The 27,262-nt window shown below is 33.8% G+C and overlaps 2 protein-coding genes across 2 annotated transcripts; both read left to right on the top strand.

The window, feature by feature from the left end:
- Nucleotides 1-3,311: 3,311 nt before the first annotated feature.
- Nucleotides 3,312-7,262, top strand: LOC132636959 (receptor-like protein 6). The gene is made up of 2 exons (XM_060354074.1): nucleotides 3,312-3,515; nucleotides 3,607-7,262. The coding sequence occupies exon 2, from the start codon at nucleotides 4,575-4,577 to the stop codon at nucleotides 6,234-6,236; it is 1,662 nt and encodes a 553-aa protein (XP_060210057.1). The 5' UTR covers nucleotides 3,312-3,515; nucleotides 3,607-4,574; the 3' UTR covers nucleotides 6,237-7,262.
- LOC132638017 (receptor-like protein 9DC3) lies at nucleotides 6,237-26,094 on the top strand. The gene is made up of 3 exons (XM_060355009.1): nucleotides 6,237-6,840; nucleotides 25,876-25,974; nucleotides 26,066-26,094. Exons 1-3 carry the CDS (start codon nucleotides 6,237-6,239, stop codon nucleotides 26,092-26,094), a joined length of 732 nt encoding a protein of 243 aa, XP_060210992.1.
- Nucleotides 26,095-27,262: the final 1,168 nt, after the last annotated feature.

Below are 27,262 nucleotides of genomic sequence, written 5' to 3'. Positions count from 1 at the left end.
ACAAAAAATTTAAAAAAAAATTAATTTGTATAACGTGGACATCACCACGTTATACAATATATATTGTATAACGTGGTGATGTCCACGTTATACCTTCATATATTTGTAAAATATATTGTATGCATCCACGTTCGTTATATCTTGTTTCCATCTGTTTTCTGTTTGTTCTAAGTGCTCAATTTTTTTCTACTGTTTTAGCATCCACCATGTGTTGTCCATTACCATCTTGACACCTCCTTCCTCTTTTAATCTTTTAAACATTTATGTACCTTCACTTTCCTATAGTTTCTGACTTTATCACTCAATCTTAGTCTACCCATCTTTGTGTGTTACAAATATTTTGCATTTGTTGATCAATTCACGAAATGCAGAAAAAAAAAAAAATCAGTTTTGTTCATTAATTTCACGAATTGCAAAAAAAAAAAAAAAAAAAAAACCTATTTCATGAATTGCTGAACGAAATGCAAAAAAAAAAAAAAAAGATTTGTTACATTTCGCTACATGTAGCGAAATGCAAGTAATTCATTCGGCATCGAAACAATGTTGTATGGGTATTTCGTTGGTTATCCAACGAAATACCCATTTTGGTAAAAAAAAAAAAAAAAAAAGCATACTATTTTGGACTAATGGCTACAAAAATAAGCCATTTTAGCTCCGAGAATGCAAAATATTTGTAACACACAGAGATGGATAGACTAAGATTGAGTGATAAAGTCAGAAACTATAGGAAAGTGAAGGTACATAAATGTTTAAAAGATTAAAAGAGGAAGGAGGTGTCAAGATGGTAATGGACAACACATGGTGGATGCTAAAACAGTAGCAAAAAAATTGAGCACTTAGAACAAACAGAAAACAGATGGAAACAAGATATACCGAACGTGGATGCATACAATATATTTTACAAATATATGAAGGTATAACGTGGACATCACCACGTTATACAATATATATATATATTGTCCACGTTATACAATTTAATTATTTTTTTTTTTAATTTTTTGTTGATGGCTTCTGACAACTGAAAAAAAATTTGGGGGTATAACGTGGATCAGCTCACGTTATACCCCTTTTGGTATGTAAATTTTTAGATATCTCCTTTTGGTTTATATCATGTATTTTTATACCCTTTAGGCTCCGGACTCTGTTGTTGGTATGTCATCTAATTGTTCTGAGTTAACTTTAACTGCTTATGCTTGGTTCAAGGATGGAAAGGATGAGAATTTATACTCATTCGCCTGATGGAGGTATTTATATGCTTTATCCTTTCTTTTCCCCTTTTCTGCAGTAAGAAACAACGAGAGTTTTGTAGCTTCTAAAATAGTTTTGTGGCATGATAATCAAGTTTTACACCTTCTACTACCTCTTTTCGGTCAAACGAAAGGCTGCTACTAAGCCAAATTGTAAAGTGACGGTTGGAAGATCATATATTTAGTTCAAAAAATACTAAATTTCTACTCCAATCAGTGGTTGGGTCCAGCTTATTAAACTTACTATTAATCTTAGTCGGTGATGATTTTAGGAAATCTTTACATGACGAAATTCTTGAGAACAAGTACAGTATATGCGCTAAGGTTGAGTATTCTAATACTTTTGCTGTACACAAAAGTAGAAATAGATTTTTGATTATTTCATAAATATAAATCAATATTGAGAATGCAATTATCTAGGACAAAATGTTTCAATCTAAAAGTTTGTGGACCGCAATTTTTCATAACAAGTTCTTGAGATATATTAACAATGTCAAATTTTATTATTTAGAATGTTCTTAATTAATATCTTTATTTTTTCATCATTTTTTATATTCAAATCTGTAAGCTTAATGAGATCATTTCGCGCGGTCAAATTACCTAGTTGACAATAATTCAATAGCCAGCTTAAGGTAGACATATGGTGATCAACTTTCTATAAAAAATTTATAATTTAGTATTTTCATTCGATAACAACTTCTTGATATGTATGTAAAAAGGAGAAGGCTACAATTTTTTTAAAACAAAAACACAAGCATTTGCAACCATAGCCGATGTTGACTATATTCATATTTAAAATATGTAAATGTTGAAATAATATTATATATAAAAAAAACTACGAAGCTGAATATATTTAAAATTATTTAAGAAAATGTCAAACCAATTCAGTTGATTGTGTACAACTACGAATTATAATAGTATTTACCGAAATAGAATACTATTAAAGAAACGTTTATTTCTCAAAATGAAGGATATTCTTTCAACTTCATTAAAGAAATTTTTCATAAATTGTGCTTTGCAGTGAGAATAAATTTTGATCGAGTAGGTTCATAGTTCGTCAGCTTGAGTTTGCATTTTTACCTTTCAAATTACGCGTAACACATTTTTTTTTTAAATTATTCCTTTATTTTAAAACATTTTAGACTGATTAGCATGACACGTGTCAAAAACTAGTTCCTAAAATATTGCTACCCGTGATCTTTAAGCGCTAGACCACCCCACACAAACTTTGGCACATAATAATCTATGAGATATCTTCTTTCAAAAATAAAATAAAATAGGAGTATTAGGAAAAAACTGTAGCATGGAAGAAAGGGGTTTTACGTATCATTTGGGGCCAGGGGCGGAGCCACATAGGGCTGAGGGATTCATTTGAACCCTCTTCGGCGGAAAAGAATATTGTTTATATATGGTTAAAATTATCTTTTATGTATATATAGTAGATGTTGAACCACTTTTGACTTCTTCGTATGTTTTTTTTTTATTTTTTTATGTTTTGAACCTCCTTACTGAAAATCCTGGCTCCGCCACTGTTTAGGGCATATTCAGAAGTTCAACTTTATTACTAAAAACACACCCGTCAATAATTTGCTTCTTGCACGACAAGCATAGCTAAAAACAGATCCTTAATAGCATTTCCTGCAAATGACAGTTTCCACTTCTGAATAAGGAGAAGAATGATCCATCCAAAAACAAAGAATTGCGAGTTAACCTGCTTGCTTGAACATTTTTTCTTTGGATAGGAAAGCAGCATAATAAACCTGTTTTCTTGTTGGGAAGAATTAGACCCTATTCTAAGAGGCAGGGGCGGAGCTAGTCCTTTGGGGGAGGGTTCGGCCGAACCCAGTAGCTTTAGTCCGAATCATATATTTGTATATTTTTTTATTGAATATGTACAAATTATTAATTTTGAACCCAGTAACTTTAAAGAATTAGAACCCCGAACCCACAAGCTTCGATTCCTGGCTCCGCCTCTGCTAAGAGGCCTTTGAAATTTGAATATTGAAATTTTCACATCTATTTATAACTATTTAGGATAGATTATGTAGCAAGGTTATTTTTCTTATAGCTTCAAAAGTGCATGTTACTTCTGTCTACATGTAAATAACGATTCATCTACATAATGTAGAAGAACTGAAAGACTTGACTCTGGTTTGGTTATTTTCCATCTCTTCATGTTTGAACTGTGTATCATATTGTCCTTTTTCCCCTGGAGTCTTTGTGGAAATTGACTTAAAAGACTTAGAAGTCATCGAGCCGCTAGTTACAGTAAAGTACCACTTTTTTCTTTGTTACTTAATTTAATACCAGATGGTCCTATGAGATTTAGTTCCATTGTTAATATCTTGGAAATTTGCAGGTATGAATGCAGATGTTGATGGGGACCAAGAATAATAAGAGTGCAAACTAACTGTAAAGAACTGATCCTTTAAAGTCTTGTTGAAATTCTGTATCTAATAATGTTGACGGGGGCCAAGAAAAATGGAAAGTCTTGTGGAAATTCTGTACCTAATCACTGCTCAGAAAATTTCTCTGCAGTATGCGTTACGACGTGGTGCAATCTTCAATATTAATATTGACTAACTCAATCTCACTGGTGAAATTAGATGTTGATGACGTAAATTAGGAGTTCAATTTACTTTATATATATATGGATTACGATATTTTTGGAAGAGCACTCTGTTATTTGTTGAATACAAGAAAAAATGGGAAGTCTTATTCTTTTGTTCATTCTTCTATTTTGTGTTGCTAAGTCAAAGCTTTTCTTCTTCCCTTGTGCATCATCTTTGCTCTCCCAGTGAAGCATTTGCTTTGCTTCAGTTCAAGCAATCCTTTAAAATATTCGCCTACTCTAATATTTGGTGTGATATCAGAAGGAAATCTTCTCTCCCAAAAACAATCTCTTGGAATGAGACTACCGATTGCTGCACCTGGGTTGGGGTCACTTGTGACACGTTAACGGGTCATGTTATCGACCTGGACCTTAGTTGTAGTCAGCTTCAGGGAACTATTCATCCCAACAGCAACCTCTTCCAACTTCATCATCTTCAGACACTAAACCTTGCTTACAATGGCTTCAATTCCTCTCCAATCCCAAGTGACATTGGCCGCTTGAGGAACTTGAGGCATCTCAACCTTTCTGAGTCTCACTTTGATGGTAAAATCCCAACATCAATCTCATATCTTTCCCATTTGGTTTCGTTTGATCTTTCTTGTCGTCTGTGTGACTTAGAACTTGATCAGAAAACATTTGAAACATTGCTACAGAACCTCACAAATCTGGAGGTAGTTTCTCTAACTGGTGTCCACATTTCATCTCCAATACCTATGAATTTCTCCTCCTCCTTAAGGTACGTGGATCTTAAAGCAACCAATTTACAAAGTGTTCTGACAGAGAGCTTGTTTCTTCTGCCAAACATGGAGAGGCTCATATTGGGTAATAATTATCTTCTCAGAGGAGTTTTACCCAAGATCCACTCGAACAACACTCTGTTGGAGTTGGATATTTCGTTCACAGGTATCTCTGGTGAGCTGCCTGATTCAATTGGTACCATGACGTCTTTATCTCGCTTGAACCTCCGAGGATGTCATTTATCTGGTCCCATTCCTGATTCTATTGGAAACCTTACACAAATTAGGGAGTTAGATCTTTCATCTAACTCCCTTCGAGACGAAATTCCCAATGTTTTCTCTAACCTCCAAGAGCTAGGTAAATTAGATCTTTCCAATTACAGCTTCATGGGTCCATTCCCCTCTTCAATTTTAAGCTTGAGAAATCTTCAATGGTTAGACTTGTCGAGTAATTCCCTATTTGGTCCACTGCCTAGAAATGCAAGCATTCTTCCAAAGTTATTCGATCTGGATTTGTCTAACAACTCACTGAATGGCACAATACCCTCTTGGGTGTTTAGCTTGCCTTCTTTATATCAGTTGCACCTCCATCATAATCGATTCACCGGACTAGCAGATGAGCTGAAAATGAACCCAACACTAGAGATTTTGGATTTAAGTCATAATCAACTCAGTGGTGGTCCCGATCTTCAATCTCTTGCAAATCTAATAAACCTAGCTAACCTTGACGTTTCATCAAATAACATCACTGGTGATAGGGGAATAGAGGTCTTTATAACCATGAAAAGACTTGAATCAATTGATATTTCCTACAATCCTTTATCATGGAGGACCAGTATCGATGGTAGCACCACGGCTTTTCCTAGCCTAAGATTTTTGCTCTTATCATCTTGTGAATTGAAGGATTTTCCACACTTCCTGAGAAATGTAAAGCTACTTGAGGTTTTGGATCTTTCTAATAATAAGATTCATGGTCCAATTCCTAACTGGTTTAGCGGCATGAGGTGGGATTCATTGTGGTACCTAAATCTTTCACATAATTCACTGAGAAGCCACCTTGAACAACTTCATTATTATAAGCTAGAGACTCTTGATCTTAAATTTAACTTCCTTGAGGGTCCACTACCTTCATCCATTTGTAACCTGAGTCGGCTTGAATTTCTAGATATATCACACAACAACTTTAGTGACTCGGTTCCACATTGCTTGGGTAGCATGACTCACCTGTTGGTTGTGGATTTGAGAAGCAATAAGTTCAGTGGGAGTCTTCCACCGCTATGTTCTTGGGGCACTTCATATTTGAGTACAGTTCTCTTGAATGGCAATCAATTTGAAGGAACTATCCCTATATCGTTGTACAATTGTCGTCGATTGGATGTTCTTGATGTGGGGAATAACGCCATAAATGACACATTCCCCGGTTGGCTTGGAACTCTTCCAGAACTGCAAGTCCTCATATTAAAGTCGAACAAGTTCCATGGACCGATAAATAATTGGCAGAATAAGTCATGCTTTCCCAGGTTGCGGATTTTTGATGTTTCTCATAACGAATTCAGAGGCTCACTACCTGCAAAAGTTTTTGAAAACTTCAGAGGAATGATGAAATATGATGGTGCGGACAAAGGTAAGATTAAATAGATGAAATCATATTTTAACTTAAACATTTGGTACGAGGATTCAGTGAGGTTGGTGATCAAAGGCCAGGATATTCAACTAGAACGAATCACCACAATTCTGACAGCCATAGATCTCTCAAGCAACCATTTTGAAGGTGTAATTCCGAAATCGTTGAAAGATCTTGGCTCACTTTGGCTACTCAATATATCCCATAACAATCTCATAGGAGATATTCCAATGGAAATGGGGCAATTGAATATGCTTGAAGTGTTAGATCTCTCTTGGAATCAGCTCACTGGAAAGATTCCGCAGGAATTGACAAGGTTAACATTTCTGGCAGTCTTAAACCTATCTCAGAATTATCTCGTCGGACCAATTCCTCGAGGTCCACAATTCAACACATTTGAAAAGGACTCGTATGGTGGCAACCTTGATTTATGTGGTCCTCCTTTATCAAGGCAATGTGGAACGAGTGATCCATCACATGCTCCTCAACCATTTGAGTCCGAAGATGAAGAAGAAAAGTCATATTTTTTAAGTGGATTTACGTGGGAATCAGTAGTCACAGGCTACGGTTGTGGACTAGTTGGTGGAACTGTAGTGTGGAGCCTCGTGTTTAAAGCTGGTAAGCCAAAATGGTTTGTGGAATTTTTCGATGGCATCATGCCCCACAAAAGAAGAAGGCCAAGGGGAAGAGCTCTTAGACGACGGACTTAATAGAAGATTGCAAGAGTGAACTTTTCTGTTTCCGTTTTTCTGTTTAATTTTATGTTTGTTGTTTGTGTGTGTGTGTGTTTGATAGCAACTTAATTGTACGTGTTATAATTGAGCATTAATGGCTGTTCAAGTTAAGTTACTGCGTTTCAGTTTCTTTCCAACTGATCCTGAGTAAGTAGCAGAGGTATCCACCTAAGCACATAGAGTTGCGAGTTAATCTGCTTAATTGGACATGAAAGCAACACTCAGATGTTAATAAGCAAAAAGGTAAGTTAGACCCGAAGATTCAATGCAGAAGATTATTATCAATCAAGTTGACTTGTTTGAAATATTTGAATGGATACGTACAGAGCTGCTATCTAGTTGTTGACAGAAGTGATCCACACCACACAGCCAGTCTCATTAGTATAACAAAGCAGTAAAAAAGTGTATCTGCTTTCTAAATTTGCCTGCATAGCAGAAAAATAATTGTTGTTTATACTCTTGATTGTAATTGTAAAACTGCAGCTATGTGATGATAAAATTAAAAAGCGAGTTGCGATTATTTCAAAACTATAAGCAACTCCATGCTTTGCATATCGCGACTCAGAGAGATGAATAGGTACATATACAACCGCAGTAACATAAGGGAAAGAGTTTTATTGAGAAGTAACTCAAGCAGTTTATATATATATATATATATATATATATATAGTGCTTGTTTTTCAGGAAATCATAAGTTTAGCCCCACCGAAGGCTGCGCTGGAGTGATAAGTACTCTTCCATCCTTAATTAGAGGTTTCCGGTTCGAGCTCTGGTTATAGAGTCGCCTTTGGTAGGAAAACTTTTATCCCTTATAAGAAAAACAGTAAGTATGAAGAGTTGGTTCGTGATTGATATCACTTGAAAGAAAAACAATAGTTGCTTAGATCTTTGGTTTCAAACATTGTTTTGCAGAAGTGACATGTATTGTGTTCCAAGTACTTCTGCAGTTGTTTTTGACAGGAATATTAATGAAGTAGTACTTCTGCAGTTGTTTTCGCAATAGTTATTGTAGCAGAATCTTTTTATTAGAGTTCTGTAGCTGCAATTATGATCAAAGTATATAGCAATAAGCAAAGTAATCTTTATCATATTGTTCCATTTTTAATAAAGACATCTTCTAGCATTGGCATTTCTGAAATCAAGAAAATCCTTTAGAATCGGAAGAAATAAGTTTATCTGCAACACCTAAAGATTGCGTGAATCTTGTATTGAATAATGAGAATGAATAAAGATTCTTTCATATGAGAAAAATTATGTCAAATTAGATGCAGGGGCGGATTTAAAGGGGCCCGAGGGTGTTCACCGAACACCCTCGGCAAAAAACTATAGTGTATATATAGGGTAGATTTTCTGTGTTTATGTACATATATTAACTTTTGAACACCCTAAACAAAAGCAAAAGATTAGCTCAAGCGGTTCAGGGTGTTCAAGATTGTCTCTAGCGTTTCTAGGTTCGATTCCCATTGACAATGTTATTTTTTATATTTAGCTTTTGTTGTTTTTTCCGAACCCCCTGAATGAAAATCCTGGATCCGCCACTGATTAGATGTTAACATTGTAATTTTCTAAATACAAAGAAATACATTTTGCCAGCTTAATCACATAATCTCGTTCGCCAATCGCTGCCACTCAGTTCTATTAAGCCATGTTATTTTTAAGCCATATATAACACAAGCTATGCTATATCTAGTTTAATCAGTGTCATTCTTGTGCTTCATCTTCCACAAAAAGTTCTACAACTTTCTGATGTACCATTGCTTTGCTTACTATAAAAATCTCAATGATCAAGAAAAATCGATACTTTTGAAATATTACACTTCAGGTAGAAAGAATACATTGGGCTGTTTTAGATATATAATATGCATGAGGAAGGGGAAAAAATAAAGGACAGCCATAAATTCTCAATCTTATATTTCTTTAATCTGAACTTTGAGATCTGAGTTATATTCTGAAATTGTTTTTTATCTGAAATTTTCTATTCAGAAAGTTCAACAAATAATGACCTTGCATAAGTGAGATCTGGCAACACGCATGGGAGAGTGTCGACCCATCTCACACTGCAAACAATAACACCTGCAAGTGTGAGATGGGTTGATACTCACACTGCAAACAATAACACCTGCAAATGTGGGGCGGTACTCACACTTGGGGAGGTTGGCAACTTCTCGCAAGTTAAATATGATCACATGAAGCTGAGTCTGAGCAATACAAGCAATCGCATACAAACAACTAATCAAATAATATTATGAAATTTAATTACTTTCTAATATTCTGAGTTATCTAAATAAGCATGTATATCTAGTTTCTTTTTGAAATATATAGCCAACAGTCTATCAGAAACATCCTCTCTACACCTCAAAAGGTAGGGGTAAGGTAAGTGTACATCTTACTCTCTCCAAACTCCACTTGTGAAATTACACTGCGTATGTTGTTGTGTAGCTAACAGAATGAATTCATGGAAATTAGGTGCTTACTTGCACCCACAATCATATATATAAGTTTAAATTCTATACTTAGGCAATTTATCGAACACATACTATGCATTTTGTTGTCAATATTCATATTTTAGGAGAGTATGTGTCAACTTATATCAAAGTTTTCGCGCTCAACTTAACTTCTCGCTTCCTTCAAAGCAATCCCGACTCACAACTGAAAGTTACAAGCTTCAATTCAAGCTTGTTAATTCATGACTTTCTAAGTGGGCATTTGGACATAAAAAAAAATGTAAAATTCGAAAAACAAAAAGTAGTATTTGGAAGAAAAAAAAAAGTTGAAAAATAGTATTTGAAAAATAGAGTTGTGTTTGGACGGATGTTTTAAAAGGCGGCACGTTTTACATATGCCTCGGCGAGAAATAAGCCCGAGGCATGGAGCGTAGGCCCCATGGGTATTTAATTTATAGTATTTAATAAAATAATATAATTACAATAAATATTTTTAAATAGGTAAAATTACATAAAAAATAAAATAAAACTGTGAATAAATTAAATATATGTGTGTGTGTGGGGACGCGCATGCGCGTGATCCTCACAAAAAACTAATCAAAGCAATTCATTATACGCCACTTACAACTTGTAATTATATATAACATAATTTTACAAGTATAAACAATACAATGAAATAAAGGCTATTACGAAATGCAAATAAAGTCTAACTTTCAAACAGTGAAATAACCATAATTTCTTAAAACAATATTACTATCATACTATTCATTTTATCTCCATATAAGCAAATAATCAATAAACTTTATCAGTATTATAATTAAAACGTAACTCGTTCATGAATAAAAATAAAATTACTTTCAAATAGCGAAATAATTAAATATTATAATTTTGATACATAGGACAAAAGACCAATGACAAGTGAAAATGTACAATTCAGCTTTGTATTTTTAAAAGAAATATTAAGTGATATTCACCCCATGATGTTCTCATTTGTTAAAGAATTATTAGGGTCAACGATTTTAATTAAGGAATTTAACATATAATTTGTGTAAGAATTGTTAGGCAATCCCCGAGCGTTGGGTGATAACGTCCAAATCCACTCCTCAAAGAAAAAGTGTACACAGTCGTATGCAATATAATTTACCCAACTATGAGTCGGGGTAAAATCCCACAGGGAACAATATATTAGGCGATCAAGAAAGAAAAAAGGATTTATCACCAACTAAACTAAGTCAAACACTTTTTCAATATTTAGTTTTGGTTTTAGAACTAACAAAAATAAAACTAACTAGAAAGCAGGTAAAATGATCAATGACCAAGCATGAATACAAGGGACTCTCAATTAACGATCCAATATATTTCACGATTTTATAAGAGTGAGTCTATGTTAATAGAAAATGATTTCCAAAATCTCATTGAAAGTCTTCCAACCAAATCAATGAATTTCACTTAAAGCTTTTCCAAGCCTTAGAGTGTGATATTAAGCACAACTAATTGAATCACAAGTTAACTTTCTTATTCCTAGCTCAAGTTATTAGATGAGGTTTAAAGCGCCTTGTTAATTAATCTTTCTCAACCTCAATTTTCCTCTTCCAAGCACAAATTGAAGTAAATGGGCGAGTCATAGGGTTAACTAATCCCTTAAGAAACATTAAACAACAAGATTAATTAAACAAACAAAGACCCATTTCATTAGAAATAAAAATCATTCAATACATAAGCAAAACAAGAGTTTCAATCCAAAACATTTTTCATAAACAAGATTCAAGTAAAGGAATGAAATACTACACACTTAAATATTCAATACAAAGCAAGGAATTGAAGAAAGGGTTAAGAAATTTCTCATTAAAGTGCTCCAATCTTCTCCTCCAATGGCGTGGTTGATGATGAACCCTAGCTTTCAAGCTTGAAATGTGGCCAAAGATGAGAATAATGTCTCCCTCGTTTTCCTTTTGTAGTTCCCCCATTTTCTCACTAATAAAATGACAAAAACAACCCTCGGAATTTCAGATTTTCGAAATTGCAAAGCTGGCCATTTTTTGCACTTCTAGCCAGTTCTTCCTTTTCTTCGTTTTAGCTCCTTTTGTCTCATTTTCACTTGGTTTCTTCCTGATCACTTCTAAATCATATAGAACCTGTAAAATGGAAGTAAACAACATTAAATACACTATTTTCTCATACTTAGAAAAAATCTAAGACTAAAGAAATGATAAGTTGGTATTTTACCAACTTATCATTGAACATTATGCGTGTTTAGGGCATACAGTCGAGCGCTTAGAGCGTAAGCCTCACGTGAACTAAGCCCCGCACGTGAACCTTGGGGCGTTTTGCTAGTGCCCCGCCCCGGGGCCCTGAAACTGCCTTTTAAAACACTGGTTTGGACATGATTACAACTTGAAAAAACATTAAATTTTTTTGAGTGAATATTTAGAGTGAAAAATGTGGAAATGGGTATCTGGAGTTTTTTAAATTCCGTAATATTCCAAAAAAAAATTATAACAACTCTATAATCAAACATGATTCTGGAATAAAATTCCGGAAAAAAAAGTGAACATTATTCATGGCCAAACGGGCCCTAAAATTCCCAATCTTCAATAGAACTAGGCCTTGAGTCTTCTCTTTCTCAACTCTGTTGTCCAAGTGAAATGGTCGTTTGCACTTTTGTCCTATATTGTGCTAGTTTTTAATTTTTGTCCCTCAATGCAAACAATTTTTTCGCTTCATAATATCGCATAAGTTATGCCCGCGCCTCTAAAGAACTTATGTCCTGCTAGGCATAAGTTCGATTTTGAAAGACAAAATTAAAGACAACCCCATTTGAAGGGCAAGGATTTCAAAATCAGCCCATTTGAAGGGAAAACCATGCAATTTCTTCTTAAAGAATGTGGTAATCTAACTCAAAATATTGGGTTAGTTCAATAACAACCCTCAATTCTATCCATAAATCAATTCAAAATCAGGCCATTTGAAGGCTTTAAAACTTGACCTTTAATGGTTTCTCATGATTTCAGTAATAAATATCGAAACGAATATACTAAACTCGTTCACAATGATCTTCTAACACATATAGCTTGTCGTTCGCTATCATTTAAGTATGAACTTTAATTTTTTGTGCTAATTTCTTGCTAAACAAAGCTCTATATGATGTAAAAACACTGTTTAATATATACGTATATAGTATTGGATCACCAGTTGCTCAAAACAAAGTGGGCTTTGTTTTTTGATTGGACATAACATAAAAAAGAATCTTTTTTTTTTTGGTATGCAAAAAGAAAAAATCCGTTCTTATGTTATGTCCAGTCCAATATAAAAACGAAGCCTACTTTGTTTTCAGCAGCTGTTGATCCAATGCTAGATACTATTATAAACTAAATTTTATTGGACACAACATAAAAAAGGATTACTATTTCTTTTCTAGATAGTATATAAACTAAATTTTATTGTACATTACACACCTGAACTAGCGCTTTTTCGCGAGTTTCACACCTCAACTATCAGTTGTTCCCTTTTTCTACATGAACTATCAATATCTATATATTAAAACACACCTCAACTATCAGTGTTTCCTTTTCCTACCTGAAAAACCTTAACCCTATTAGGTCGGAAAACAATTGATAGTTTGGGCATGAAACTCACGAAAAAGTGATAGTTCAAGTGAATTTTTGACCATTAACTCATGTTTTCAAAGACAACGAAATAGTGTCTAGTGGACGCTATTTTAACAAGAAGTCAATGAAATTCAATATTTACTATAAATAATTTTGACTTTATAATACAATATAATTTTTCTAAAAGGGATCCAGTTGCGCCCCCTAGCTCCGCCCTGATATATGAGGTAAGAGACTATAAGTGTTCTCTCAATAAATCTAGGCATGATATACAAACAGACCCTCAAACTTGGCCTCAGCTGGCAAAGTATGCCTTCAACATTGGGTGTGCACAAGTAGGCACCTCAACTTGTTTCCACTTTGTCAGTTGAACACTTTAACTTACAAAATGATCATCTACACACCTCAACTTGTATAAAGTACACCTCCAAAAGTTATATGTCATGTCAGCATTTGTATTTACATGTTCAACTTTATACAAGTTGAAGTGCCTATTTGTGCACACCCAAAATTGAAGGGCATACTTGCCAACTGAAGCCAAATTTAAGGGTCTGTTTATGTATTATGCCATAAATCTAACATTAAAAATTTGAAGAAAGAACAAACTTTTGGTTTTAGAGTGGTCACCGATTCAAGCAATAGAAGAAAATATATGGTTTTCTTTCTTTCTTTCCACAAGGGACCCCTTTTTCAAGGAACTGTTTGGTAGGCGGCTGAAGGGTGTTACATAGTATGTACTTGAAAGTTGAAAAATTCACAAAGGAATGCAGCCAGTCATTTTCTCTTTAATTAATTGCATGCATGTAAATGACCTTTGATTCGCCCTTCACCATCTATCTGCACGTACAATAAACTTTATTAAATAGTTGCCACAATTAATTATGAATAGTAATCTGACAACTAGGTCCCTCAACTGTCTGGACTTGATATTACCCATCACTTATGAATTTATACAACTATATTTATTTTCTAAGTCTTTGTGGTTGTTGGAATTCTTATAGTGCCATAGAAAATCTCGGGACTTCGCTAATATTGTTAAAATTAAGTCTTTGTGGTTGTTGGAATTCTTATAGTGCCATAGAAAATCTCGGGACTTCGCTAATATTGTTAAAATTAAGATCATACGTACACGGAATTATTGCAGCTTAAAATAAATTAGAAACGTATATTCAATCATTATTACGCAAGAGTGAGTCGAAATTAAATAACATTTGATCTATCATTAGCTTGTAATCTTAAGAAAACTTGACAGAAAATGTTAAGAGCCTTCTAGCGTATATCTGTCAATGTAAAAGATGTCATATTGATGGATGTCACAATTTTGTATAGGTAGGTCATGGACTCTTAATAAAAATCTTAAACCAGAGAATTTCTCAGTAAAATATTGTTTTCCTAGGGACTCAGATAATTGTTTCCTTCCATGAAGGAAACCATCGGATATATATTTTATGCTACCAAATATTATTATTCGTGTTAATTTAATTACCTATGTGTAGGCCACATTAAAAGTCTCCTTAGACGTAAAAATATCTAACAAATGTATATGTGCATTTAAATTACTCCCTTTGTTTCATTTTACAGGGCAGCCTTTGACCGGAGTACGCGAAATCTTGGAAAGGAAAAAAAAAAGACTTTTAAAGTTGTGCTCTTAAACGTTTCATGATATTAATTAGTAGGGCTATAGATACATGTTAATAAGAGTAAAATCTTATGTATAATTTTTTTTTTCAGGTGACAATTAATTTGTCAAATAAGAACTTGGTAGACATATATAGTTATCAAGATAAATGACTATTACCCATTTTTTTTCATTTAGGGCATAGAAATATTCTCTTGATTAACTTTTTATGAGTAAGTGGACAACTTTTTTAGTATTCGAAGATTTGGACTAGATTCCAACTAGTTGCTTAATTAACCTAAGCAGAGTGGCAACTGTAGTAAAAGGGTCATATTTGATTCTGTATTATTTGAAATTGTTTATTTGGATCTCCATCAAATATTTGGTATAATGTTACTCTTACTATTAGGAGAAAATCTTATATTTTTGTAATTGACCCCTAACGGAGCTCCAGAAAATAATTTCAAATTATACTCAGGAGTTTAGGGGGGAATGGAACTTTTTTCTCGAAAATTTTAGGCACATGTAATTCATCTATTTTACGTTGGAGCTCCACTAATAGCAAGGGCAACTATAAGAAGGTTTTACTAATGGCAAGAGTACGCATGGACCAAAATATGAACATTGGGGAAAATTGAACAATTTCAACAAGCACCGGAAAAGATTAGGATATTTTCCGTAAAATAATTTTATCAGCTTTGTGTACTGAAATTATGGTCCTAGAACTAAACCACATCTATGAATACGAAAGCCAGAATAATTTTTCTACTATATTAGGAGAGTGGGTTGGATCGTCGTCCACCCACTCTTCTAGAATAGTAAAAAAAAATTAAAAAAAATAAGGTAGGGCTCACTCTTCTATAATAGTAGAAATAAAAAAAATTAAGGTGAAGTCTACTTTTCTATAATAGTAGAAATATAAAAAAAAAAGGTGGGGCCATGTGAAGAATTATGAGCAAATTGCAAAAAAAAAAAAAAAAGATAAGATGGGGTCTACGTGAATAAGTAAGAGACAATTGCAAAAAAATAATAATAATAGGGTGGGGTCCACGTGAAGAAATAAGAGACAATTGCAACAAAAAAAAGGACATTTAAATAATGATAATAGTTCAGAAAATGGTAAAGGTACGCTTAGAGAAAATTTAAAGAAGAGAAATTCAAGAAAAAAGAAATAACGATTTAAATTGATCTATAATAGTCAATTAAAACAAATTAAGGTGGGGCCCACTCTTCTATAATAGTAGAAATTACAAAAAAAATAAGGTGGGGTCCACGTGAAGAAGTAGGAGACAATTGCAACCAAAAAAAAGATAGGACATTTAAATAGTGATAATAAGTTCAGAAAATGGTAAAGGTACGCTTAGAGAAAATTTAAAGAAGAGAAATTCAGGAAAAAAGAAATAACGATTTAAATTGAACACAAAAACCGATAAATTAGTCATAAAACCAAAAGATTTAAAACTTATACATTTGGGTATAAGTTTAGATACATACGTCTCACACAAATAATGAGGAATAACATCAAGAAGATGAAATATAAACAGTCAAGAAACGTATACACATATTTTCTTAAAATGATAAAGTTGGTCTATACTTAAAAATTTAAGACTATAACAGATGCTGACACATGAAAGCGTTTTTCAGTGCTGTTGAGTAGAAAGAGATGATGGCATGAAATTCGGTAGGAGAAGGTGTATTTCAAATCTTTCAATTGGAGGACCAAACCAGGAAAGTCATATATGGGAGAAGCGGATTAAGTAAAATAATTAATTAATATTTTCAATTAATTAAATTATAATACTTTCTATAATAAGAATTCCATAATTATATTACTAAAAGGTACTCTCTCTTTCTTAATTTATGTGACATAGTTTGACTAGGCACGAAATTTAAAAAGAAAGGAAAGATCTTTGAAACTTGTGGTCTAAAATAAGTCATAGATATTTGTGTGGATTTAAATCATTTCATTAAAGGTAAAAGGGGAAGTCTCAAGTTAAATGATTTCTAAACATAAAAATATATCATTCTTTTTTAGACAGACTAAACAAAAAGTGTGGTACTATTTTTTGTACTGGGCCCGTGCTAGGACGGGCTTTCATCATCTAGTAACTTATATAGAAGCATGAGTTTGGAGGTGGTATCGTCGTCCACCTCCTACTCATGTAAAAAAATAAAAATAAAAATAAAAAATAAAAAAGTGGACCCCATATTAAAAAATTAAGCAATATCAAAAAATAAAAATGTGGACCCCATATTAAAAAATCAAATAATATCCATGTAATTCCCAAAGTATCCCCATTAAGTCAATAATGGTGGATTCATTGCCACATGCATATCAACCCATTAGTGCGAGCAAATGAAATCATTTTACAGTAAGAAACATGACCCCATATTATTGCTTTTCTTCAAAAGGTTAAGTAGCCAAACCATACAATTTCCTTTCTTTTCTTATATTAGCCTGAGATCTAATTTAGATATTTAACTATTGTATTTGATATTTCGCCATGTCATTTTTATGTTATGTTTACTAAAATAAATATACTTAAAATATTTATATTTTAAAATAAGATAGAATTTAATTACTTTTTCATTTTTATTCTTACTCTAATAAATGTGAAAAGAGATTAATGTCGTAAAATAAAAAATAATATTAAATGGAGATCAAATAATAAATAAGTTAAACTAGTCAAATTATAATTCTAATTGACGTTTCCTTAAGAAAATGTGCAAAAGTATCAACTGATGCTTAAATATTGTTATTGTTTTGTCTCAAAGAGGGGAAATAGTTTCCTTTTAAACAAGACTTCTCTTTAAAAAGTATTAATAAATTTTTGCAAATTTTGTATTCGTAGCAAACACTAATATAATAAAGTTTTGGATGCGGAGCACAAACTACATTGTTATATTAATCGTGTTTTGAACATACAACTTATTAGTAATATAAGTAAAAAGATTCAAGCAAATTTTTATTTAAAAAGCTGACAAAATAATGAATAAAATAATTGCAATTTCAGAAATTATATAACCAATTAACATTAATAAGAATAAATTTTGAAATAAAAGAAAAATATATGGGTCAAAAAATTAATTTGATGTATAACTATATAACATAAACTTCAGTAGAATTTAAACTAAATTTTAAAGAAAATACATTTATGATGTGAGACTAAACGATAATATTTTTACTAAATTGATATAAATGATAAAAGTATTTATTAACAATATATCATTGTAATTATGAAAGAAGAACAGAAGCAAATATTGTATCATGCTAACAACTTTTCTGCTATCTGTCGAGATAAATTACGCATTTGAATTATGCGCTGAACTTTCTATTTTTTATTTGTGAATGGTAAATAAGAAATGATTGATCTTCAGGAGAATAATGTATAATGACTCACTGTTGTTGTATAAAATACAATTCAATCTAAGAAAGTAAATATATATCTTTGCAAACCTAATAAATTTATAGCATTAAGCGATAGTAAAAAGCAGATAGAATGTTAGATTCTTAGTGCTTTACAACTTAAGAAATGAATGTTCTCATAATTAAAAAATAATAAGTTATGTTACTTTATTAAATTATACTACTAAAGTTTTGGTTAGGACCAGTAAAATGTAAAGATTTCAACGGAACAAAAACTTTAAGATGAAATGAAACTAAATAATTTTCTGTACATACTTCTTCGAACGAAAATATTGTCATACTAATATTATGTTTGTCGTTAGCTCATATCAGGCCTTCACATGGGCATCAACATGCGGTAAGTAGAAAAAAGTTGGAAAAAGTTGTCATCTTTGGCCTACAATTAAAAATGAAATGCAGCCTTACCTTTTTGTATAGTACGTATAGCAGAGTTAAATTTCTTGTCTGTTGTTAGTGAAGTTGACTGTTCCAAAGAACTTGATATGCTGCTTAACAAACAGCGTACGAAGTCTTTCTTCTTAGTTGATATTACTCTATGGTACGTAAATTGTCGGCTTCGACACAATCAGGGGTGACTCGATCATAAGGTCAATAAACCAATCGCTTGGGGTTTTTTTTTTTTTTTTTGAGTCCCATTTTTTCCTTAAAGATGTATTTTTTATATAAATTATTGTCTCAACTGTAAGATGTTTTTCAGAATTAAAATTGATAAAATGTTATCCAAGTCAACAATGTCTCAAGAAAGGTTGAATGAATTGCCTATATTATTAATTGAAAAAAAATTGTTAGAACAAATCGATTATAAAACAATTATTAATGACTTCGTATATCAAAAAGCTAGAAAAGTAGACTTTAAATAAAATATAGATGACAATCTTTCATTTTAAAAAAGTTAGCTAGGGCCTCTTTTTGAAGTTTAGCTTTAGGCCTCCAATATTGTTGAAACAACTCTGGACACAATAGACCTCATGAACTTGTCACTTATGTATATCAAGTTCAAAAGGGCGCGTACCATAAATATTCATTTTTATGTTCCTTTCCGATATGAGATCTGCCTGAGGTGTCATATGTACTCCTTCGGAAGTTTTGCCAACGGAGAAGCTTGTCGGTCCTTCTCCTTGACCCGATATGATTAGCCCCTTTTCTAGCATGGGCATCGCATATACAATACTCTCATAGGGACTCAGCGTCCTTGTTGAGATTTGCACCATCATTGTACAGTGGAACTCCGACTCTAATATCATATTTATCACAATCTAAGCACATGACGTGTATTGTTTGCTCTGCCCCAACAGACCTCAGTGATCTGTCCCTTATGCTATATATGTTACGTCGAGCCCAAAAGCAAGAGCTACCATATTAACTGGTGTTTTGTATTATATATATAGGACTTCACTTTTCTCTCCCTTTCTAATATGGAATTTCCTGAGGTGTCATATGCAGCACTTTTAGGAATTAAGCTTGTTAGTCCATCGACTCCTACATCTACCCTGACCATTAGTCCGTCCTCCGTCATATGCATCACAAGGAAGGTCGGTTTGGTTATTCAAAATTACTCCATCTTACCATTCGTTATACTTTTAGTCCATTTTTATTCTTGTTATCAGCAAATCATTTCGTAATTGTCTTTCTCGTTAACGAAGCTCCAGCGCGAAATGAGAAAATTTCACACGTCCAAATTGTATGAGAAAATGGACCAAATTTAACCCTTAACTTTTGATTATGGTTTAAAATAATCATCCCCCAGTTGGAGTTCCATTAGTTGTCAAGATTAGCAAAAACAAGATTGAGCAATTTAACTAATATAAGGGTAAATTTAACCCTTTTTCATTTTTTTTTATTGATAAAAGCATGTATTTTGGAATGTTATAGGGAAAAGAAACATTTCATTTCCACTCTTAATTTCATAAATGAACCAAATATATAGTAGATATAACAAATTCATTATATCTCTTTCTTATAAACAAGAAAAAGAGGATTCGTTTATCAATGACAAGGATACATGCAAGGCTAATTTACAGTAGGGTCCATAGTTAATTTATGTTTCTGTCTTCTTTATGTAGAAACATTTTTTAGGCCAAAATTTAGCCACGAAACACCAAACTAAGATGCCACCACACTCGTGGTGCAATTAATGAAGAAATTAAATAAAAATTGGACAAAACTAAAAGCATTTATAACAGGATTTAAATACCACATGGGGTGTAAATAATTACACACATTTAATTGTACGAGAGTACTCAAAAATCAAACCTTTTAAATTAGTTACCTCCCTGTCCCTTGGAGATGATTAATTCCCATTTGTAAATGTAAGTATGTAACCATCTATAAATCTTTTATATAGTTTTAAGAATAATCTAATAATCTATCACATATTTCCCATATATAAGGACCAAACACACATCTAATAGTTAATTGAATGTTAAATGTTCTTCACCAAATATTATGAGGACCAAAATAAAATTTGTTCATAGCCGAGGGACAGAAGTGTAATTGTCCTCTTCATAAAATATATGAAGTGCCAAAGGCAATTGAATTTTTCTAGAGATGCACTTTAATTTGATTGAATGTTTCAACTAATCGACTATCTAAAACACAAAATTTCTACTTTCTTATAGCTAGTTAGACTTTGAATATCACCAAATTGTACTGCATGGAAGACTCAACGAAAAATATATCACATCTTAAAAAAAAAAAAAACTTTGTTGGTTTCCACCCGATGTCTGTTATCTATTTTGGGGGCCGATTAATTCGGGATGACATCAAGAAGTTTCATTTTGGGGGTAAAGCGTTCTCTATCACAGGTGACTCTATACCAAAGTTCGAATCTGGGACAACTGATTAAGATAGAAGAATACTTACCCTTTCACCACAACTTTTGATAGTTAGTGAAATGTATATATATCACATCTTTTTTTTCTTTTCTTTATCACATCTTCCTTCAACTCAATGTACTCTCTAAACTGAATGTACTCTCTAAACTGAATTTTTCTAGTGATGCGCTTTAATTTGATTGAATGTTTCAACTAATCGACTATCTAAAACACAAAATTTGGTACTTTCTTATAGCTAGTTAGACTTTGAATATCACCAAATTTTATTGCATGGAAGACTCAACGAAATATATATCACATCTTATAATTTTTTTCTTTGTTGGTTTTCCTCCGATGTCTGGTACCTATTTTGGGGGCCGATTAATTGGGGATGACATCACGAAGTTCCATTTTAGAAGTAAAGCGCTCTCTATCAAAGGCGACTCTATACCAAATTTCAAATCCGGGACAACTGATTAAGTATAGAAGAGTACATACCCTTTCACCACAACCTCTGATAGTTAGTGAAATGTGTGTGTATATATCACTTTTTTTTTTTTTTTTTTTTTGTCTTTATCACATCTTCCTTCAACTAAATGTACTCCCTAAACGAACTTAAATACTAGTGTATGCTATGAGTAACAAGTTTTATAGTCGCTGATAAATTAATGTAGTACCAAAAGTCTTAAATTATTGATTGATTATAAATCAATGTTTATTTCAAGGCTATGATTACGAACTAAGGTGGTGTACTCCTTTTTACCCTTTCAGCTAGTTCATATCGTATTCATAATTTCATATGTACTTTTCTTGCTGAATCAATCATTTTTTAAATTTTTTCTTTATAATTTACAGACTGAAATTCCACACATATAACAAAATGTAATACTTCATCTTCATTGTATGTGACATGTTTTCCTTCGGCTTTAAACTTCTCATTTTAATTTAATGATAAATTTTTATAGCCATAAAAATTTCATGACACGCTTAAGATCATGTGTTCCAAAAAATTGATTTCTTAAATTTGTGATTGTTTACAAATCAATACAGTTGAATTTTAGTATGTGGCCAAGGACACGTGGATCAATGTAACCAAAATTATAAATAGTAAGTAAATTAACATGACAAGTGAAAGTAAAGCATAGCTAGTTATTTAGCCTGGGTCTTGGAGAAGCTTTGAGCTAAAGTTTCCAGGCGGTGAATCACTATAACCTCAACGTATTAAGCAAAAAAGAGCGAGTGCTAAGAATAATATGAATACTTTTTATTGTTGTATAACGTTTCAGACGTCCTTTACAATGAAATGAGAAGCTCTATTTATACTTGAGCTATGGGGTACAAGTTCCATGAATCATGCCCCCTTAATAACAAACATTAATGCTGCAATAAAAGGTATTAAAGGGTAATAAAGCCTAATAAAGGCTGGAGGAAACTTGGGGTCTTCTGTAACAGTCACATCTTAAATGACGTTTGACCGTGAATTGGCATGCTTCTCCTGGCCTTTTGTAGTTTCTGCCTCCAGAAGCGAGTTACCGAATTACTTATCCGGAGTTTCGTATGTGTAACACCTCGTACCTCCTATATAAGTTATGTTCATGATTCAAGACTTAGAAACTAAGACGGGACGTGGTTGGATTAAAATTTCCCTTGGAACAGTAAAAGTACGTTTTACGTCAAAATGTACGGGCCGTACCTCTTAGACATATCTCACATGGGAGAAAACGGAACCACGGGAATTTAGCATTCCAGGTATGGCTTGAATGTACGGGTCGTACTTCTTAGCTGTATAATTTATACGTGACGTACTTCAAAGAACAGACCGTACTTTTCATCACGTACCTCACAGACTAAAAATCGTAGCTTCTGGAAATTAACTCATAAGGTACGTCCATAACGTACGGGACGTACAATAATGTAGGGGTCGTACATTGTGCCCGTACTTCTTCCCGCTTCAGTAAAAGTATAAATACACGGGTTCAGTTTTTAATCCCACTTTTCATATTCTCAAGCTCTAGCACGAAGTTCTTCCCCTCCCACCATCAAGATACACTAAGTTAAGCCTATTCCAAGCCTTTCAAGTGAATTCTAACATGTATCCATGAATTCTAAAACAAGAATCCATTGTTCCTAACCCAGAATTTTCAAGAAAACCCATCTAAGGGATTCAAGATTAAGGTTTTTGGATTCTTCTCCAAGTTTAGACCATTAGTTACAGTTTTTTGGGGCATTAACAGGTATGTAGGTTTTCTATCCACGTGTGGGAACATCATTGTTCTTCCCCACGCCACGTTCTTCCATGATTATATAACGTTTTACCTAAAACTAGGGTTCTAGACATGTTCATGATAATCCTAAGTATATGTACCAGGATATACCATGTTTGCTTTAATAGTTCGTTATTGTATTCTTAATATTCCCTTTTGGTATTGAGAATATGTCTGTAATTCATGAAAACCCATACTTTGCATTCCATGGTTTCTTAAATGTAAGATATGAACTTTTATGTTTATTTTCATGAACTTCTATATGCTTCCATGTTTTCATACAAGTTATACTATATATCTATCTTCATGTTACAATATAATCCCGAATCATGTTTATATAATTCATGGGCTACTAAGACAATTATATCCATGTTCATGTTTTGAGAGTTGCACAGATTACCGAGAAGGTTTAATACCTGAAACAATGTATGCCATCGTAGGATAAGCATCTCTCCGCCCAGTTAGGATGATTCCTTCATGTTTACCCATTGTGGATTATTGGATCCATTCATATTATGCTCATGTCTTGTACCCCGGCAAGATACATGATGGCTTAGCTGATCGGGAAGAGATCAGACGCCACGTGCTTACGTGGTGGTTACATGTCGGTTATACTAATGCTCTCCCACAGATATCTTTACAGACTTAAAATAATCTTATTTATGTTATACATATTCATGTCGGATGATATTCATGTTCACGTTTAGCTTACAGATACAGTCAGTTTCAGTTCTGTTATTTCATGTGTCCTGCTTATTTCATTCAGTTACTTTACATACTAGTACAATTCTATTATACCTCAAAAAAATTTGCGGCGTTTGCGTCATAAGTAAAGTAATGTAAGCCGAAGAGGTCATAGAACTCTTATAAGGTTAAGCAATACCTTTAACAAGTATTAAAAGAGTATCTAAGGGTTCCGGGATCAAGCGAAATGAAGGAATTAAGTTTGTCAAAACTTTGGAAAAAACTTGGAAGAATTCCTGACATAATTTTTTGTCCAACTTGAGGGAGGTGTATCTCCTAGAATATGAGGAGTTATGGAATGCATAACCTATGTAAATTGAAATTCAGAGAGTTTTCTTTCCAATGAAACTGACATATCGCAAATCCGAGAACTACGGTGAAAGTTACAGCCCGTACAAAATTGTACGATTCCTCTGTGCAACTCGACAATTGCAAGTCGACGGTATCGTCGAGCTTGCCGTCGAATTGAGGCGGTGGAACCGACCTTGGGGGTTATAAAAACCCCACTCCACCCCTTCTCCACCATTCTACAACCTTCCACCACTCGTGAATACCTCCAGATTCTCCCTCCAAGATACTTTACTCACTTAGGTATTCGTCACTCTAAATTTATACGCTAACTAGCTCGGGAAGCTCGTGTACACGATATAATCCCTATTTGTACTTTATGAGTTGAGTTGAGAACTGGGGTAAGTTGAAGCAAGTTGCATTAAGGACTAATCAAGATCAATTGAGGTAAGACCTTCCTTGTTATGACGTAATTAGGAGTAAATTCATGCAATAGATGGGGAATTATCTTGTAAAATGAGGAATTGGTATCAAGAATTTATAAATATAGATTGTGGGTGTTGGGATGATTGGATGAGAATTATTTTTAGGTGGGTCATGATGTATCAGAAATAATTCCCGTTATAATTGAACAATTAACTCTTGTTAGGCAGAATTGGGAGCAAGGATCCCATATATACTAGTTTTGATATTGTATTTGAATTGCCTTAAAGTTGCTCCGAGATAATAATGGTAAATTTAGGTTGTGTGTTGTTGGTTGGTTGTTGTTGTAACCTTGGAGACGTAGTAGAAACAGAGGAAATGTTGCCCAAATTCCCGTAACCCGAATCACCCTTCGATATGCAACTCATAAACGTTGATATACAAACATGATAGGTTATATCTCAAGACATATCTTTCAAGATAGGCTCGGGAAAAGAGCGAGCATCGGAATAAGGATTCGTTCAAGGTGACAACTCGACAAGTAAGGTATGTAAGGTGTTCGTTTTCTTTCTTCTTTAGCATGAATCCAACTTGAACTTGACCAGAACATTCCATAACAAATTTACTCTATTCTAATGTCTTGTGCTTCATTTATAATGCCCTAGCTATGTTAGCAGACTCTTGCCTCGACTATTTGTCCTCATTGAAGGATTCTTGATGTTGATTTGATTTCCATAATGTTATTTGGAGGCTATCGACCTTACGTCACTCCGAAAGGCCCATGTGTTACTAATATACATTATTTTACTACACCGAGCCACGCTATAGTCCGCCGGGTACGACATCTATTGTGCAACCACTGATCAGTTGGGTATACACACTGAGTCCCATTGTGGCCGGGTACGTTTCACACCGAGTCCCATTAGGACCTGGTACATTACACATTGAGTCCTGAAAAGGTCGGGTACGTTATGACGATGATACTATATATATATATATATATATATATATATATATATATATATATATATAACTCATGCATGCATGTCACACATCCTCAGATGGCTTAAGTTATTTTTATCCTTCTATATTTATGACTTACTTATGTTATTGATTTCTGCCTTACATACTCAGTACTTTTATCCGTACTGACATCCCATCCTACGGGACGCTGCATTTCGTGCTGCAAGTCCTGACAGACAGAGCAGAGAACCTCTTCAGTAGGACTATCAGCTTCAGCGAGTTGTCATGCATATGTTATCTGTTGTATTGGGCTTTTTCTGTGTGCAGGTGTCTCTCTATATTACAGTGAGCTCACATTTCAAGCCAAGACAGTTGTAGTGAGATCATGTCAGTCTACGCCAGGCGGTTCTCTATCGATAGAGTCAGGTGCTCATCATGCCCCTCGGCGGGGTGTGACAAATTCGAATGTACTGACGTCCCCTTTTATTTACCTGGAAGCTTGCATTTCATGATGCAGATTTCCAGGACGACAGATCAGCTCGTTAGGACCTTGCACGTATTAACTATTGGTGAGCCCCATCTCATTCGTAGTTTTATCTTTATTTATTTATTGTCAGTTATACAGTAAAGGTATGCCGAGGTCTTTTTCCTGGTAAACAGTTTAGCAGCCAGACTCATATCAGAGGTTTCATAGACTAGACTAGATCAATTATGTCATATAGCCAGTATTGGCTCATCATTTATCATTTAATTTCAGACTTATGATTACTTAACCTATGCTTCATTCTCACCATGCATGTTATATTATATTCCGCATCAGTACATGCCCCATGCTGATTCAGCAAGCCATGTGGTTCACTCAGTTACATGCAGCAAGGCACCGAGTGTCGTATTAAGCCTAGGCCATGGTTGGGGGCGTATCAGTATGATTTCCCCGAGCCTCTCGAATCTGACTTGTCACTATCGCCACATGTCATCTTTTAATACGTCCACTTGGGGTCTACAAATTTTGCCCTATACAGATAGTCCCCCCACTTTTCGGTTACTAGTTGAGATGTGATCGGGTAGTGGAAGATTTTCACCTTCTTGCCCGGAAGTCATGTAGTCATCCTCGTCACTGCTTCATTAAAAATCTTGCCAAAAAAAAAACCAATCAGGACAAAGACCGGGCGAAGGGAAAAAGAGTGCGGACTTATGAATTCATATGACAACTTTACCATTGGTTTTTCTTCTGTCAACGGCTGGTTGGTGCTGAAAAAGTACCACTACTATAGAAAGCTTGATCTCGAATTTTAAGTGTTTATCCGAAACTTTTAATCGTTGAGTTTTAACTCTTGGGTTTTTAGTTGTACCTGAAACTTTACTTTGAGTCTGATTCTTGGGTTTTTAGTTTTCCCCAAAACTTTTAATTGTGGAGTTCCTGACTCTAGGGTTTTAGTTATACCCGAAACTTTTATAATCTCGCAGCCTTATAGACAGAGGATGTTAAATTGTTAATGACCAGGAATTTAAATCTTCTGGTTCTGGTAAAGTCCGGAATAACATATCCAGTTAATTTTACGACCGGGAATCAAAGCATCCGGCTTTAGCCATTTGACTGGATGGCTTTATAGGAGAGGGCCCTTTTATTTTGGTGCTTATGAAGAGGACGTCTCCTGTTCATTTGAGCACAATTGTTTGGATTTTTAATCCTTATTTGCTTTTAAGTGTGAGC

This window comes from Lycium barbarum, chromosome 4 (genome assembly GCF_019175385.1).
Source record: "Lycium barbarum isolate Lr01 chromosome 4, ASM1917538v2, whole genome shotgun sequence".
Classification (NCBI taxonomy): Eukaryota; Viridiplantae; Streptophyta; class Magnoliopsida; order Solanales; family Solanaceae; genus Lycium; species Lycium barbarum.
This window is presented reverse-complemented; position numbering and strand designations above follow the sequence as displayed.